Raw genomic sequence first — 19,024 nt, forward strand, 5'->3', positions numbered from 1 at the left:
CCTGTCACCCTACTACAACAGACTATGGCGTACTTGGCACAAGTTCTAGGATTTATACAGCAGATCCTGATATCACACTACAGAAGCTTGATCGCAAGAAACATGACTACACTCCTTTGCTGTACAGTTTATTTTTTTTCTTTACGAATAAGAGGCCAAAAACGTATGTACACAGAGAATTCAAAGTAACCCAAAGCAAATCTGCATGAAGCGAGTGTTTACCCCTTCACCCGAGGCTTTGGTTTCAGCATTATCCATGGGAGACTTGGGGGACAGTAACAGAACCACCGTGGTAGTGGTTGCTTAAATTAACTAAAAATGATGTGCACTGTACCAGCTGCATGCGCCAGGCAGAAAACCCCAGGTGTAATAAATAAGATTAAAAAAAACAAATCTGGTTGTTTGCTGAAGTTGCTTTTCTTCAGAAACACAAAGTAAAGACTGATATGCTTTTATCCCTGGTGTCAATAGCTTATAATTCAAGCTTACCCTTATGTACCCTGCTCATTCCACTACCCAAGCGTTCTGCCACGACATTCCTAGCAAGCAGCCATTCTTGACAATGGTACATTTGCAGTATGGCAAGAATATCAGCAACCCGCCATCTACCGTGCTCTTCGGACTCATCCTACCCATCCACTGAGTAAACATAAGCAGGCATGCTGTTCTTGGCATTGGTGGCGTTTGCTATTATAGGTTGGGTGAGGGGTGGAAGCTCTGCTGAAATTTGTTGTCTCAAGGTGAAGCAATAAATCACACAAGACTTCAAGCCCACCTGCCTAACCCCCTGAAATCTCAGGGAGATAGAGAGGTAAACGTCATAGTCCACCTCCCCAGTGGCGAGGAACAGGGAGGGGCAAAGCAGCATGTTATGTACAAGAGCAAAAACGTGGCTAGCCAAGCCTGTCCGAGCATGGCCCCCCACTGCCCGAGCTCTGCAAACAGCCAGGAGCTGAGGACTTCCGCTTTGTGCCGACACATGCGGAGGGTGTTATTTGGCAAGTAGCTGTTCTACATACATGTGATAGAGACACGTCATATTAATGGATCGTTGGCTTGTAGAATGACGTGCTCAAGAACATACGATGCCGCTTGTCCTCTACCACCTGGTAAAACAACAATCACACTGAGGGGAGGAAAGAAAAAAAAAATGAAAGGCATGTATAATGAATGTACACTCGTCTTTACATAAGCCCACCTGTAATAAGCTCTTCCCATTACACACTTTTAAAATATGTATGCATTTACTGCTTAACCAATTTTCCACTCGTTCGTAGCGTGGGCCGCCCCACTCCACGGCAGTAGAGATAAAAGCACTGCGCTGTTGCATTTTATTGGTTATTTCAGTTTGAGATCAAGGCATATTTATATTTGAAAACTACGGTACCAGCTATGCACAGATATTACGCCCGGCTTCTCCTTTCACAAGTTTATGTGCAAATATGCTGATGGAAACCAGATTTTTCTGTTGATTTTTTTTTTTTTTTTTCTTTTCAGGTTTTTGCTGCAAGCATGCAATGCGTTGCAATAAAAAAATAATAATAATAATAATCATCATTAACTACATGTATGCCATCTTATCCAAAACCCAGACTAGGTACTACACACTCGCTTGAGAGTCTAAGACCTCTTTTTTTATCTTTTGATTTGATACTTGCACCCTGACACTGTAATAACCAGCGACTCTCAATCCCGTATTGATGCAACACAAAAGATAGAAGGGAGAGGAAATCCGTCTTGCTCAGTAAAAGGTGTAAGGAGGGGAAAAGAAAGAACGTAAGGTAGTTATGCATTCATCGTTAAACGTCGGAGCCGCAGCAGAAGAGCGCAGCATCTGGGTTCTTCCACCAGAGAAGGGGTTATACTCGGACTAAACCTTCCAAATGCAATGGATTAGGGTGAAACTGTTCGGGCAGAAGTGATGATGTTGCTCTCAAAGTCCACGGGATACTGAATACTCTCGCAGCAAGCGCTGGGTTTGGGCACCTCCCTCCCCACCTCCCGCCATCCACTTCAGGCCTCTTGCTGTGCAGGTCTTTTCAGGTCCCGGATCTGTTTCACTAGGTAGGTTTTCTCATCGTTAAACTGCTCGTCCTCAGTGCGATCGTTCTGAAATTTGCTGAGGAATTCAATCAGCTTGCTCTGGTTCTTGAGGAGGATATCCAGGACAGGCTGCGTCTTGTTCGGGTTAGCTACAAATACCTAGGAGAAAGAGAGGAAGTCGTTCTACATTAGTCAGTAGGATCAGCCTGAAGTTTGTACCCTCACTGGGTCTACGTATGAGACAGTGTATGGAGAGGAGCATGGCCACTAGTGATGAGCACAAGTGCTCTTTTGCCTAGGGTGATCCGCTACAAACCGAGTATCGCGGGAGCTCAAGTATCATGTTTGAGTCCCCGCGGCCGCATGTTTCACGGCTGTTAGCCACAAAGCATGGGGGGGGGGATTGCTTGACAAACACGGGCAATCCCTGCATGTTTTGTGAGTGTGTAACAGTCCCAAAACAAGTAGCAGCAGGGACTCAAACATGTCACTCCAGCTCCCGCAATACTCGGTGCACACCGGAGCCCCCTAGGCACACTGGAGTAACAAGCACTTGTGCTCATCACTAAGGGCCTCATATCGTGGTGTTATTCATCACGCAGAACAGGACGGCTTATTCTAAAATATTACCCGATACCATACTAACACCATTACATGATAATCGGCTGTATGATTGCTGCCAGGAATGTTTTACTGTAATCTGCTGCAGTGTTTCAGACAAAACAAGTTTGAAAGGCCATCGCCGGGGACCCTAGGGAGACGCGTGACTCTCCATGTACAAACAGACACCTGTCAAATAGCAGGGACTGCATCCGACTAGTCAGGTCTCTCTCTAAAGGTCCCGGACGACTTTTCCAATTGTTTTCTCCGAAATGCTGACTGGAAGCAATCATGCAGCCGGGTTCCGGTGCAGGGGACCTGTATTTAGTGACGGGGGCCCTATAAGAAGTGCATCTGTTACCAGATTTTACAACCTAAGCTGCGTGTGGTAATGACCCCCCTGCCTGCAGCAAGCAATTTTAGCTTTTGCGCTTTACTTTTGCTCTCCCTTTCTGCCAAGAGCCACAACATTTTTCGTTTTCCCTCGGCGTAGCCATGTGAGGGCTTGTTGTTTCTCAGGACAACTTGTAGTTTTGAAGGACACCACTCGTTTTACCATATAATAGGTGGGAAAATGGAGTAAAAATAAAAAATAAAAAGTACAGTGAAATGTTAACTAAAAAACAATGCAATGTCACCGGTGTGTTTTTGGACTTCTTTTTAGGCTGTTGCCTGCAATATGAAAAATCAAGTTATGTAATTTTGTTTTTATCAGTAAAATTATGGCGATACTAAACTTGTATTTTTTTTTTTCTTTTATTTTTTTAAGTTGTGAAAAAATAAATTTGGGACATTTTCTGAGACATAACTTTATATTTTTCGAGTGATGGAGGAGAGTGAGGGCTTGTTTTTTTTCATGCTAAGGGGAAATTTCAACAGTTACCATTTTACAGTACAGTGATTTTTCCACCCATTTCCTTTTTGTTTTTATATTAGGGCGATGCAGCAAGTGAAAAACAGCAATTCTGGCAATGAAATATTTGATCATTTTATGGATCAGCATTTTGTGAACATGGTAACATCAAATATATTATTGTTTATTTTTTTTAAAGTGGGAAAGGGGGGGGGTAATTTGAAGTTATGGTTTATTTCGGATTTTTAAAAAGTTATTTTTTTTTCCTTTTTTCTCCTCTTATAACGATGTCAAGCTGCGATCAATGCTCATGTCTACACACTGTAATACTGCGTGATGGGAGCTGGTGCGGTCCTATGAATAAAGAGGAGTGATCGGAGCAAGCTCCTGTCGCTTTTGTTACATGTCACCTGTATACATGGGGACACAACATAAGGTGTACTATTATGTCCTACATTGGGAAGGGGTTAAATAAATGTCTTACACATGATAATACTGGAGTACTTAAAAAAAAAAAAATACACATGATATTAAATGATATTAAAATGAGCATCTAGTCTCTGTCTTAGCGTATAAGTAATATGTATTATCTGTACACAATCTGTTTTTCACTGCAGCAGCTATTACTCATTTACAGTTCCCCATGTTACAGAACTGCAATGTATCCAAAAATCAGATGTAATAATGTGTCTCCGTATAGCATCCACATTTTTTCCAAAGACTTGAATGGGTGAGTCTCATATGATTTATGGTAGAAACTAGTGCATGCTACAATTTTTCTCAAACCCAGATTCGTTTAGTGAAAAATAAATTAAAACTGCTGATCTGCACTGCCATATTGGATAACGTTGGTCCTAGTGCAGTCCGTTTTTCTTCACGGACAGCATTTGGAAAAGAAAATACGATTGTGTGAACAAGCCTTAATATCAGAATCTCAAGCAGGAAAAGTTTCAACAAAGATTTTGCAGTAATTCTGACATGGGATGACATGGTAAATACACCAGAATCACATAATATATGACACACGTGCAATACTGTGCAAGGCTTTTAGACAGGAATTGAAAGATAGAAATTTCAATAGTTGAAGTCAAATCAATATTTGGGGTGACCACGATTTGCCTAAAAAGCATAAATTCTTCTGGATACACTTGCAAAGTTTTTGAAGGAACTTCGTAGAAGGGTTGTTCCAAAGATCCTGGAGAACGAAGCACAGGTCTCATTTGGATGTCGCTTGTGCAGAATCTTCCATCGATGATGTTGAGATCAGGGCTCCGTGGGGCCATGCCATAACTTACAAGACTCCTTGTTTTTCTTAACGCTGCAGATTGTTTTTAATGACATTGATTGTATGTTCGGGTTGTTGTCCTGTTGCAGAATGACCTGGGAGTCTGACACCTCACTGATGCTATTGCATGACGGCTGATAACAGAACGCCTGTATTTCTCAACCTGGAGGACACCATTACTCTTGGCCAAATTCCCATCTCCATTTGCTGAAATGCAGCCTCAAACTTGCACTAAAGGCCCCTTCACATTAAGCGACGCTGCAGCGATACCGACAACGATCCGGATCGCTGCAGCGTCGCTGTTTGGTCGCTGGAGAGCTGTCACAAAGACCGCTCTCCAGCGACCAACGATGCCGGTAACCAGGGTAAATATCGGGTAACTAAGCGCAGGGCCGCGCTTAGTAACCCGATGTTTACCCTGGTTACCATGCTAAAAGTGAAAAAAAACAAACACTAGATACTTACCTACCGCTGTCTGTCCTCCAGCGCTGCGCTCTGCTTCTCTGCTCTCCTTCTGTACTGTCTGTGAGCCGGAAAGCAGAGCGGTGACGTCACCGCTCTGCTTTCCGGCTCACAGCCAGTACAGGAGGAGTGCAGAGCACAGCGCTGGAGGACAGACAGCGGTAGGTAAGTATCTAGTGTTTGTTTTTTTTTACTTTTAGCATGGTAACCAGGGTAAACATCGGGTTACTAAGCGCGGCCCTGCGCTTAGTTACCCGATGTTTACCCTGGTTACCAGTGAAGACATCGCTGGATCGGTGTCACACACGCCGATCCAGCGATGTCTCCAGGGAGTCCAGCGACGAAATAAAGTTCTGGACTTTGTTCAGCGACCAACGATCTCCCAGCAGGGGCCTGATCGTTGGTCGCTGTCACACAGAACGATTTCATTAACGATATCGTTGCTACGTCACAAATAGCAACGATATCGTTAACAATATCGTTATGTGTGAAGGTACCTTAAGTCTCACCCCTGCCTGCAGCCACTCATTGTAACGCTTTTCATCCTTTTGGCAAACAAAATGCCTTCTGTTTCAAGTTTTGACTCATCAGTCCAGACCACCTGCTGACATTTTCTCTCCTCCCAAGTTCTTACGTTTTCATCCATAGATTAAAAGGGACTCTGTCACCCCCTCCAGCCGTTAGAAACTAAAAGCCACCTTGTGCAGCAGTAATGCTGCATTCTGACAAGATGGCTCCTTTAGTTATTGGTGCAGTCAAAGCAGAAATAAAGCATTTTATAATTTTGCAAAAATACCTGTCTTTAATCCTGGAGGCAGGTCTTAACCCCCCAGCTGCACACGCAGCAGGTGTAACAATAATACTGTTAGCAAATGTCTCCAATTAGAAATATAGTATAGTTTTTCTGATAAGCTATGTCACGTTTCCCATGTGCAGAGCATTGCAGTAGCTTAGGGATCCATGGTTTTGACCACTCATAGTGACAGTTAGTGGTTAGCGATCATAACCATGGATGCCTAAGCTACAGCAACGCCCTGCAACATAGCTCATCAGAAGAACAATCCTACATTTCTAATTGGAGGTATTATTACTACTACACCTAATACATATTGGGAAGGGATCTTGGAGATGTGTCTTTCATCTGCTGCATTAAGGCTACTTTCACACATCCGTTTTTTGCCGTCAGGCACAATCCGGCAAATTGAGGAAAAAACGGATCCGCCAAATTATGCCATCGGATCTGTTTTTATCCCATAGATTTGTATTAGTGCCGGATTGCCTTCCGTTTTGACAGTTTTTCACAAAACGTACATTTTTTGTGTCCGGCTTGTCTTGTAATGGAAGCATATGGCGCCGGAATCCATCAGGGACAGATTCCGGCAACTGATTAGGTTTTTCCAATCTGCACATGCCCAGGAATGGAATTTCCCTTCCGGGCCTCTCTCTCTCAAATCTTATCTACTCAGATTGGCGAAAACACATCGACGGATCCGACAGAAGAACTGATCCATCGCATCAGTTTCTTCAGTCATTTCGCCGGATCCAACAATACGTCCCCCCGCCGTATAATGCCTTACAGCGAGGGACGGATGTGTGAAAGTAGCCTAAGTTTCCTTAGCCGACTGCTGCATCCATGGCTCTCAATGTTGTTAATTTCTTGCTGCTTCTTCATAACAGATTGAACAGCACATCTTGAAACCCCTGTCTGCTGTAAATGTTTGCCTGAGAGGACTTGCTGATGCAGTATAACCATCATGTGTCTTGATAATGTGCTGCGTCAGGCCATGGTGTATTACCTGTGCCATGAAACGGTCTTCCACAACCTCACCTTTGTAGCAGAGCTTGCCTGTTCCTCACCCAGTTTTAAGCCTCCTGCACAGCTGTTTCCATTTCAGCTAATGAATGTGTTTCAAGCTATGAAAATGATGGTCATTATCACCTGTTTGATATAACTGGTTACTCACACACTTGACGAGAATCCTACAAATACCTGAATTTGTGTAAGCGTATAGAGAATAATATTGATGCTTTGATGCGGTTGTGAAGGCAAAGAGTGGTCAGAAGGGAGCTGAGGAGGAAGTGATGACTGACAGCAGAGCTGGTGCTACGGCACAGGAAGCGGAGAAGAAAGGCAGAAAACAACATGAAAACTGGCAGAAAAGTTATATGGGGATCTCTAGGGGCACTATCCCTAAAGGGATATTCACAACTACAAGATACTATCCAAAATATCTAGCAGGTGTAGTAGTAATAATATTAGCAAATACCTCCAATTAGAAATATAGTATAGTTCTTCTGATTAGCCATGTCACTTAATCCAGGGCAGGGCGTTGCAGTGCTTAGGTATCCATGACTATGACCACTTATATAGTGGCAGTTAATAATAAACATTATAGTTATACTTACCTGTCCTCCCGATCAGCTGTCTCCCGGCCACATCTGCTTAGGGGGCCGCTCATTAACTTCCGGCAGTATTCACTGCACTCGGTAGTGACGTCACCACGCGAACACTGCTGGAAAAAAGCCGAAGACTGCAGAGTGCAATGAATACCACCAGAAGGTAGTAAGCGGCCCCGGAAGCAGATGTGGCCGGGAGACAGCGGGAGGCGAGGACGCGTCGCTGGATAGGCAAGTATAATTCTAATGTTTATTATTCATTTTAGGCTTTATTTTACAGTCCCCCCGCCCCAACCCATATCTGTAAAGTCCAAGCTCGGGGTTCAGACACAAGTTTGCGTTATCTCCGGCCCTGAGCTCGAACTTTACAAAAAAAACTCGGGGAACCCACCGATCCCTATCATCGGGGGGGGTTCGCCCATCACTAGCATTAAACCAATTATTTATTCCCCGTGCACAAAGTCTGTAAGCCTTGCTTGCCCAACCACAGTAACGGACCGCTCTTCCTGTATAAACTTATGTAGTAACAGCAGTCAATCATCCTATGTAGGTGGGGCAAGTAGGACTCTTGGGCTTTCTTTAGGAGTCCTTGCCGTTTTCTACATGGAAACACTGAATCAAATTGCAGAAAATGACATATTCCCTTGTTCTGCACCTCCTCCTCCTCCTCCGCACAGCAGACCTGACACATTCACTATTAAATCACTTAGTAAAGCAAATTGCATCAAACTATTATTTGGCAGATCACGCCTCTCGCACACAAACTAAAGCTATAGTCGCTAGTGCAGCACCTTAAACACGTGGAAAGCTTCAAATTGGATGTTGCGGCTCTTGTCACGTAGCAGATTCATCATCAGCTTGAGGTTTTCGGGTTTACTGATATACTTTGTCATAATAGTGAAATTGTGTCGATCCAACAGAAGTTCACCAAGAAGCTGCATGGGAGGAAGACGACAAGGATGATTATGTGACGATATGACATGCGGGTTAGTACATTTCTTTAGGTTTCAGTCACCCAACAGCTATAATATAGGGTTATTCCCACAACTGACATTTATCATTTCACCGGGACTCTACTCAAACCCCTGTGCACGGTAAGATCACAGGGAGCAGAAACAGGGATTAACACACTATGTTAGGGATTGTGGACGTTCTAGTTGTGGAGCCCCGGTGAAGGGACATTTAATCACCACTCATGTGGACAAGCGTCACCTGTGCAAAAAGAAAAAAAAAAAAAGACGACTGCCTGTAGCAAAGGTTGAGAGCCGCTATGTGGGTCCGGTGGGGCCGTTGTAGAGTCCCATGCCTGGAAGGGATCAGGATTGTGCCCCACTAAGTAGAGTAGGTACCTGCAGTATCAATGCACACGTCTGACGGCGGTGTAGGATCCCGCCCGGGAAGCAGCAAGGTCACTCACGCTGCAATGAGAGGCCCTGTACAATCCCTTTAAGGCTAGGTTTCCATTGCGTTAGCTCAATCCGCTAGCGCTATGCGCTTAACGGATTGCCCTAACGCAATGCTTCTATAGGGTCGGTGTTCTCCCTCCCCGCTAGCGCAGATCCCCGATCTGCGTTAGCGAGGAACGGGCCTCAGACGCACCTTGGACGCTGCAAGCAGCATCCGAGGTCCGTCACAAAAGAACGGCGCATCGCTAGCGCGTGCCGAAAATGGCTTGCGCTAGCGATGTGCTTCAGCAAAACATAACATTGCTCTCAATGGGTGCGCTAACGGACCCGTTGCACGGCGTTAATTGCGACATTTTCACCGTGCAACGCAGTCCGTTAGCGTGCACACATTAACGCAACGGGAACCTAGCCTAATACAAGCATTAGACTACAAATATCAGCTAAAATTTCTAAGTTGAACAAGCCCTGCATGAAAAGTGAAGATTCAGTTTTACTTTCATTTTATGTTCAATTTTTGGATAAAAATGTAGTACCCTTAACCCTTCCGACCAAGCCCAATTTTCATTTTAGAGCTTAAATTTCTTTTTTTTTTCCTTGCATTTTTCAGGAAAAAAAAATTCCATATACAGTGACATGGTGAAAAAAATTGTTGCTTTATTTGTTATTTCAGTTTTCATTGCGCAATATAATTGACCAGGTAAAATTACTCTTCAGGTCAGTACGATTATGGCAATGTCAAAATTCTATAATTTTGTTGTTGCTGTTTTTGCGTTGCCAGTTCCTAAGAGCTGTAACATTCTTATTTTTACATTGATATCGCGGTGTGCTCTGGGCAGTGACTAGCGTTCTTATTGATAACATTCTGCACTACATAGTGCATTTTATAGAGAAGTATGGCGAACAATAAAATGCAATTTTGTAAAAAAAAAACAAACAAAAAAAAAAACTTTCTTTACAGGGTCTACAGTTTGGGTGACTAATTTTAATATTTTTTGTTAGCCCAAATGTTTACGTACACAGCGTTAACAAATAAGTTTAATTTTAGTAGGGAAATAAATGGGAGATTTGAATGTTTATATATTTAACAACTTTTTGTTTGTTACTATATTCGTTAGTAGGGAACTTTGAACCTGTGATACTGCATTGCAATATATAGACAAAATTACGTTCTTCTATGGCGCCCACAAAAACCCACTGGCACCATGCAATAGGGTAGCGGGGAGCTGATGCATGTGCACAACAACGACAGCATCGTTTGAATACTTTAGTCAGCGATGGACAGTGACATTTAAACGGTTAAACTGCAGCCGTCACAGCTGAGATTTGGCTGCTGTTACAGGCAGATACCAACCATGCAGCACAACCGACATGGCTGCTCCATACACAGGGACCAGGCACAGAACGTACAAGTAGGTCCTATGTCGGGAAGGAGTTAAACAAAGTAGAGTCGACTGGCGAGTCAATAATGACAACAAACAAATAGTTGTTCTGTAAGGCAATGTTCACTGGTGATGAGCGAACTTGCTGGGATAAGGTGCTATCTGAGCAGGCAAACTCTGGTGGTTCTTCTGCAAACTCTGGTGTGAATCATCGGCAGGCAGCCTATTTTCTTTCCCCATTACCATCAATAGGAACTGCATGATTGGCTGGTGGCAGTCAGGTAGTTCGCGACATAATGAAAGGTCCTTATGCTTTCCAGGAACTTGCATTGGAATTTCATTCATCAACCGTGTTTCCCCAAGTTAGCGCTATGGCTTTACGGAAGAGTATTAATTCACCTGACTGTTGGTTTCATTTGTGCTGAATATACAGTATTGAATCAACAGCTGAATATTACCGACTTTGTGAAAAAATTATACCTCGCATACTTCGGACTAAAACTTGGATATCAAGATAAAGTTTGGGCGCCTCTTGAAGTGTGCAACCGGTGTTCTGAGGACCTCCAAAATTGCTTCAAAGGTAAGAAAAAAATTTCCACTATGGGTAAAGAACCATAATGACGACAGTTACGATTTCACATAGCATGAACAAAAGTATAATTCCGAATGAAAGCATTCCATTTCATACCCCAATCTTCTCTCAGCAATTTGTCTCATCCCCCATGGCACAGATGTACCAGTACCCAAGGCCCCTGCTACCTTGGAAGAGACACCCATCTCCGATGAAGGTGAAATCATACCTGAACCAGATGACGAATCAAGTTCGGACTTTAAAGATGATACAAGACCAAAGTTTATTTCCCAGGAGGAGATGAAGGATTTATTAAGAAACTTGAATCTTCCCAAAGATACCGCTGAGTTACTCGGATCAAGGCTCAAAAGCAGGAATTTAATGTTACCAGGAGTGTTTCTTTCATGGTTCAGGCATCATGAAAAGGAGTTTGTTCCTTACTTTGTCCAGGAAGACAAGTTGGTTTATTGCATCGATGGCGAAGGTTTGATGGGTCTATTCAAAATACAGTATGATTCAGCGCAGTGGCGTCTGTTTATAGATTCTTCAAAAAGAAGTCTCAAAGCAGTTTTACTCCACAACAGCGTTTTTTTACGCTTCCATCCCTGTAGATCATTCCATACACTTGAAGGAAACTTAGGAGAACTTTGAATTGGTTCTTTGTAAGCTTAAATATGAAGACCACGGTTGGCAAGTGTGTGGGGATTTGAAGGTCTTGTGCATGCTGCTCGGGCAACAAGCAGGGTATACCACATACCCTTGTTTTCTGTGTCTGTGGGACAGTTGAGACCGACAAAATCACTGGACCAAGAAGAGTTGGCAGCTGCGGGTGCTCACAGTCGGTGAAAAAAATGTCCTCTGAGTAACTTTAAAAGAACTTTATAGGGAGGTACCAAAGTTACTCAGAGGACATTTTTTTCACCGACTGTGAGCACCCGCAGCTGCCAACTCTTCTTGGTCCAGCTTATAGCTGATAAAGAATTTTTTAATGCCATGATGGATCCTCAAAAAGAAGGGTGGCTTGCATTTAGAAAAGGTCACAGAGAAATTTTTAGGCAATAAAAAAAAAAAAAAAAAAAAAAAAAAGATTCTGACTACAAAAAGATCGTCGGACAAATGTTGAAAACATTTCAAGCTTTAGGTTGCCTGATGAGTTTGAAAGTGCATTTCTTCCATTCCCACTTTCACTACTTTCCTGGAAATTTGGGAGATGTGAGTGAAGAGCAAGGTGAACGATTCCACCAGGACATTAAAGAGATGGAAAGAAGATACCAGGGGAAATAGAGCATTACAATTTTGGCAGACAACTGTTGGATGCTTCAGATACATTCCAGATGCTACTCACAAGCGTAAATGTACCAAGAGGAGCCTCGCAGAGAAGTTGTTAGTGAGCTCATTTCAGTTCAAAAATGATTTTCATGAAAAAATTAGTAATAAAAAATGAATTTTATAAGACTATTTTCATTTATTTCGAGGTACTGCCTTACTTAACATAGTTTCCTAAATTGCCAGAAAATGTAATGTCCTATGACAGAACGCAGGTCATTTTCGGAGTCAGAGCACCAAAAAACAAATATTACGTGGAATAACCAAAACAGCTCTTAAAAATGTATTTTTTACAGGCCTGTGTAATTATATTTGTCTTTTCCTAAAAACTAAACAATGAAGTGGAATATCATAAATGCAAGAGTGAACGTAGCCTTACCAGTGCCAAACAGACTCTACAATAAATAAAAATCACCCTGCCTAAAAGGGGACACGGATTTATCTCACTAGTCTTTAGAAATTCCAGGTCACGAGCTTACCTTCAGCGACTGCCTCTTTGTCACATAGTTTTCTGAGTGCAACAATTTCTCATATTCACTGAAGAACTGAAAGTAAAAAAAAGATATAATAAGCAGCTGTGAAAATACAAGCAAAGGAGTGCAAATAATAATCCAAGATAATGGAAATTGCAGAAATTAACCTATTAATTCCATCTTACCCGGTCATAATGCTGTTCCAAAAACTCGGCACTCAGAAGTTTGTGTCTAGTCAACAGGTCCTGAAGAAGAAAAACAGCGAAGTGAATACATAAGTGACGAGTCTGAACTGCTGCCAATAGAAGCTATGGGTCAGCATTAAATATCTAATATGTCAGAGAGAACGTGTTGCATGGCCCCAACTACTGCTGGAGTCTAGACTATGAATACATCATTGACCTCAATATTTCTAACAGTCGGGAAAGGTCATGGTCCTTCCCCACAATACTACGTCCCCTCGTTTAATAGGCACATCTTTGTGGCCATGCCTGATGTTGCAGCTCAATCCCATTCACATAGACGGGACTGAGCATTCAAAGCTGCAATACCAGGCACTGCCACTAGCAAATGTGCAGCGCTCTGCCTAGGAAACAATGAAGGGGACAACAAGAGACGCGGACCCTTCAGTAATCGGCCAATAATATAAAATCCCATCCCGCTGTAATTCTACTCTGTTGGAGGCAGAAAATAGCCTCTGATGAGGCATCTGCATCATTACCTTGCCTTCGTCACCAGACTCCACTGTCTAATTTATAGCCTAATATTTGTTTTGTCGTTAACCATTGTCACCCAAGTTTTAGAAAATGACCTGCGTTTTTCTATGCACCCTAACTGCACAATCATAAAGCCAAATTTCTAAATCATTTTAATTTAGTTAATGATGTGTCCAATCTCTATAGTCAAAACTTTACATTTGGAGGTTAGTGATTATTAGAGGCGATTCTGAGATTTTGCGGGAAAAAAACAACAACTTTAAGCCTCCATGATGTTCAGCTGATCGCCCGGGTCCGGGTCCCGCCCCTCCCATGATTCCCATATGCACCAATAGGTCACATGGACAAGGCGACTTTATTGGCCTTTACGAACCTGGAATAGTCAGCTAGTTCTTAAAAATGACTGGCATCATGCTAGTGATGATTAGTAATGATCCCATAATAACCAACAGAGAAAACATAAATGTAAAAATGTCCAATTAATGAGCAATGATTCCCAATACTCAAGAGTGTGGCTGAATCTATTGCTTTATAGCACATCCATAATGGGAAAAAAAACAAGACAAATTTCCACCGATTTTCTGAAGTCCTTTTGGCCCTATTTCACTGTACATGTATTCTGCAGCTGGACAGAATTTTATGTATACTCCGGCTATGTTGTGAGGCGAAATTTTAACCCCGCGCGTTCCAATTCACCAAACAATTTTGCCCTTATCTACATAATGGGGAAAAAGTGAAAGGAAAAGTGTTGGACGAAAATTGACAGCTGCCAGATGTGAACAAGGAGGACTTAAAGAATGAGAGCAATGGCGCCAAAGAGTATATACCGTACAGTTGCTAACGTGGGGCCCCGACATGGGATACTCACCACACACGGGGATATGAGCACACACACAAAACGCGCTTGAACACATACCACCCTCAGCACACATTCCACCACACATACACCAACCTCGCCACATAAAAGTCGAAACACAAAAGTCGCCACTCAAAACTCGCCACGCGCAAAATTCGTTACATGCAAAACTCGCCACATGCAAAACTCACCTCATGGAAAACTCGCCACACGCAAAACTTGCACACGTGGAAAAATTGCCACATGCACAAAAGTTGCAACACATGCAAAAGTTACTTCACACAAGACTTGCACATACTCAAAATGCACCACACAAAACTCGCCACACGCAAAACTCGCCATGCGCAAAACTTGCTGCACACAACTTGCTACGCTAACCTGTCACATGCAACTCGACACAAAAAGTTGCTACATGCATGTCGCCACACAAAACTCATCTCACAGAAGTCGCTACATGCATGTCGCCACACGCAACTCAACACACACAACTTGGCACATGAAACTCGCCCTAAAACACACACAAGTCTGGTATTATCCTTCAAAAATAAAAATCTGATTAACAAGCAGACAAACTACAAGAGCAACAAATGTACCATATAGGAAATACGGCAGCTGTCAGTCACATGACCTGTCTATTATGTGTATGTGTGAGCTAATATATACTGCCAGGGGGACGGCTTCCTGTTGGCTAGGGATTTATCAGGCTGCCAATGGCAACCAATCACAGCTCAGCTTCTATTTTGCTACAGTTAATTAATCTGAGCTCTGATTGGTTAATATAGGCAACAAACGACATTATCAGTAGAACAAAGCTTGTGTGAGGTAATAGCATGTCAGTTAGGGTGTGTTGGTGGAAAGGCTGATGTCACATTACCTCTATGTGAGAGGACATAGAAACTGCCAGTTACAGACTATTTTTACCACAATAATGCCTCATAAGAAAAGGAATTCCATGGCACGAATGTCAGCTGATGCGAAAAGAAAAGCTGCATTACGGGCCAATGAAAAATGTGAAGACAGAGAAACAAGGCTGACACACATGAGAACAGCAGCTGCTTCCTCAAGAGCCAATGAACTTTCTGAGGAGAGGATAGCGAGGCTTGCAGACATGAAAACAAGAGCTGCTTCCTCAAGGGCCAATGATCTTTCTGAGCGATGTTTCAATGCTCCCACATTTGATGAGGTAGCCATCTTGATTGTAGGTAATGATTTTCAAAGCCGTGATATTGTGCTTCGGAAAAGGAACAATAGTTTGCAATGAGTAGCAGAAACTCACATGTCCTATGATGCACTGCAATATCCAATCATCTTTTGGCAGGGACAGGATGGCTATCACTTTGGAATACCTCAGACAGATCCTACAACAGACAACCCTTCAGGAAAAAAAGTGTCTGCCATGGACTTCTATGCATATAGGATCATGCCAAGATTTGCAGAGGAAAATCACATCTTGAATTGCAAACACCTCTTCCACCAAATTATTGTTGACATGTATGCAAAGATTGAGAGTGAACATCTTTTATCTATCTGACTAAATCAAAAGAAGCTCAGGGCAGAGGAACATATTCACCTTAGAGATGCTGTTGCAAATGATGCTGAGCCAAAAGAGTTGGGGAAAATGGTTATTCTTCCATCAAGTGTCACTGGAAGCCTACGACACATACATGAATACACACAGGATGCAATGACTTATGTGAGAAAGTATGGCTGTCCAGATCTTTTCATCACCTTTACTTGCAATCCTGCCTGGGAGGAAATTGGAGGGCACCTGTTCCAGGGCCAAAAAACAGTGAATCGCCATGACCTTATTGCTCGGGTTCTCAAACAGAAACTTTCAAAAATGACTAATCTCATCACACAATCACATATTTATGGTGAGACGCAGTGCTGGATGCATTCAGTTGAATTGCAAAAAAAAGAGGCCTTCCTAACGCCCACATCTTGATCTGGCTGAAGCAAAAAATACAGCCTAACTAAATTGACAATATCATCAGTGTCGAATTGCCAGACCTTCAGACTGACCCATTGCTGTGACACCATCACAAAAACATGATCCATGGTCCGTGTGGGACCCTGTATTATTGATGGCAGGTGTTCAAAGCATTACAAACGATCCCTGGTCCAAGAAACCCAAACAGGACAAGATGGATATCCAGTTTACTGAAGAAGAAAGCCAGGGGATGGTGGTTTCACAGCAAAGCTCAAAATGCGTGTTGGATCATCACTCCAAGAGATAGAAATTGACAACAGGTGGGTAGTGCCTTACAACCCTTTGCTCTCAAAAATATTCCAGGCCCACATAAATGTCGAATCTTGCCACTGTGAAATCAATCAAGTATATCTGCAAATATGTCCACAAAGGAAGTGATCAAGCAGTTTTTGAACTCCAGAAAAATGGACCGATTATTGATGAAGTGGACGCATTCCAGATGGGCAGGTACATAAGCAGCAATGAAGCTGTTTGGAGAATATTAGGATTCTCCATTCATGAGCGCTACCCACCAGTTGTGCATCTGAGTGTGCACTTGGAAAATGGTCATGTTGTCAAAGGCCCTACATCATTTTCTGACCTGAAGACCGTCGGAGGTCATGTGTGTGAAACATTCAGGGAAGCTTGCCAAAGAAAATAACTTCTGGAAAATGATGGACACTGGGACTTGACCCTCAGTGAAGCAGCAGCCACACAAACCCCAAAGCGACTAAGACACCTCTTTGCTATTATTCTAACAACCTGTAGCATTTCAATTCCTCTTGAGATTTGGACAAAGTACAAAACTGATCTCAGTGAGGACATCCTCATGCATATTAGAAGGGAAAATCCTCAGCAACTCATCAACTTCATTGAGGAAATGTTCAATGAAACTTTAATGCTCCTTGAAGATCAGTGCATAGCAATGTCAGGAAAAGCCTTACAGTTGCTTGGTTTGCCTGCTCCAATAAGAAATCCTGAAGGCATCCAAATGTGTAGGGAGATTTTCATAGAAACAAACTACAATATTGATGAACTGACAGCATTTGTGTCTCAGAAAGAGCCAATATTGGTACCAGATCAAAGGGACGCCTATATCTACATTTTAAGTTTCAGTGAAACCAACAAAGGTGGGATTGTCTTCCTTGATGCTCCAGGTCGAACAGGAAAGACATTTGTAATAAACTTGCTCCTGGCAAAATTTCGACAACAAAAAAAAAAGATTGCACTTGCAGTGGCATCTTCTGGAATTGCAGCTACCCTTTTAAAAGGTGGCATGACAGCACATTCGACATTCATACTACCACTTATCCTGTCTCATAGTGACAGCCCCGCGTGTAATATTGCCAAGGGATCAGGACTGGCCAAGTTGCTTCAAAAATGCAGTGCCATCATTTAGGATGAATGGACCATGTCACACAAAAGGGCTCTGGAAGCAGTGGACAGACTGCTGCAAGACCTGCGTAGCAACAAATATATCATGGGAGGAGTTGTTGTTTTGGCAGGTGACTTCCGCCAAACACTACCTGTTATTCCAAGATCAACCCCTGCAGACGAACTCAATGCCTGTCTCAAAGCATCGTACCTTTGGAGAAAAGTAAAGAAAATATCACTGAACACAAACATGAGGGTCTACATGACAGGCAATGTTTCTGCTGGACTGTTTTCGAGCCAGCTGTTGACTATTGGAGATGGCAAGGCACCAGTAAACACAACCACTGGACAGATCACCTTCCCAAGCAACTTTTGTTGCATTGTGACTTCCATTGAGGAGTTGAAAGCAAAGGTTTTTCCAAACATTCAACTCCACTTCAAAAATTCTGGCTGGCTGTGTGAAAGGGCTATTCTAGCTCCCAAAGCTGACAGCGTCAAAAAGATCAATCTTCAAATTCTAAATCTCCTTCCAGGTGTGTGCACAAACTACAAGTCAGTGGATACAGTAATAGACCCTGCTCAAGCATTATTTTATCCAACTGAGTTCCTCAATTCCTTGGAGCCACAAGGACTTCCTCCTCACAACCTCTTTCTAAAACATGGAGCACCTATTCTGCTATTGAGAAATTTGGATCCACCAAAGCTGTGTAATGGAACAAGACTCTTGATTAAGAACCTGTTTCCACATGTAATTTAGGCAACCACTTTGACAGGATGTGCCACAGGTGAAGAGGTTTTCATTCCAACAATTCCTCTCATTCCATCTGATTTGCCTTTTGATTTTTCCTGTTCGACTGGCATTTGCTATGTCCATCAACAAGGCTCAGGGACAGTCCTTGAAAGTAGTTGGAATCGTTTTACAATCTCCATGCTTTTCTCATGGTCAACTTTGTGTGGCCTGTTCAAGAGTTGGAACAGCCAAAAATCTGTTCGTCTTTGCACCTGAAGGAAAAACTAGGAATGTCGTTTATCAAAAGGCTCTCGAATAAGTAGTAGAAGATTACTTCACATTACTTGGCCAATTTAGTTAAATCTGTGTGGAATATTTCTGGTGTTGAAATATATGTTGTGAAAAGCTTCTATTAGCTTAGTTTTTGCCTTTTAATAATTACATTTCTATCTATTTGTTTTGTGGTTTTTGTGTGCAGAATAAATTTTTGTTAACACATTCTATTTTGCTAACAGCAGTTATTAACCCGGGCGAAGCCGGGTAGTACAGCTAGTATACTATATAAAATGATCAAGATGGGCACA

General features: G+C 42.6%; 1 protein-coding gene across 4 annotated transcripts in view; it reads right to left on the reverse strand.

Moving 5' to 3' along the window:
• Positions 1 to 112: 112 nt before the first annotated feature.
• LOC138638478 (calcium-binding protein 39) overlaps positions 113 to 19,024 on the reverse strand; it is a 50,956-nt gene continuing 32,044 nt past the window's right edge. For all 4 annotated transcript variants that reach the window (XM_069727811.1, XM_069727809.1, XM_069727812.1 and 1 more), the window contains 4 exons: positions 12,981 to 13,040; positions 12,802 to 12,867; positions 8,432 to 8,575; positions 113 to 2,202 (listed from right to left, as the gene is read on the reverse strand). In XM_069727811.1, the coding sequence (XP_069583912.1) occupies positions 2,014 to 2,202; positions 8,432 to 8,575; positions 12,802 to 12,867; positions 12,981 to 13,040 (459 nt within the window). In that variant the 3' untranslated portion in view covers positions 113 to 2,013. The remainder of the gene's footprint in view (positions 2,203 to 8,431; positions 8,576 to 12,801; positions 12,868 to 12,980; positions 13,041 to 19,024) is intronic.

The sequence above is a fragment of the Ranitomeya imitator genome, chromosome 5 (genome assembly GCF_032444005.1).
Source record: "Ranitomeya imitator isolate aRanImi1 chromosome 5, aRanImi1.pri, whole genome shotgun sequence".
NCBI lineage: Eukaryota > Metazoa > Chordata > Amphibia > Anura > Dendrobatidae > Ranitomeya > Ranitomeya imitator.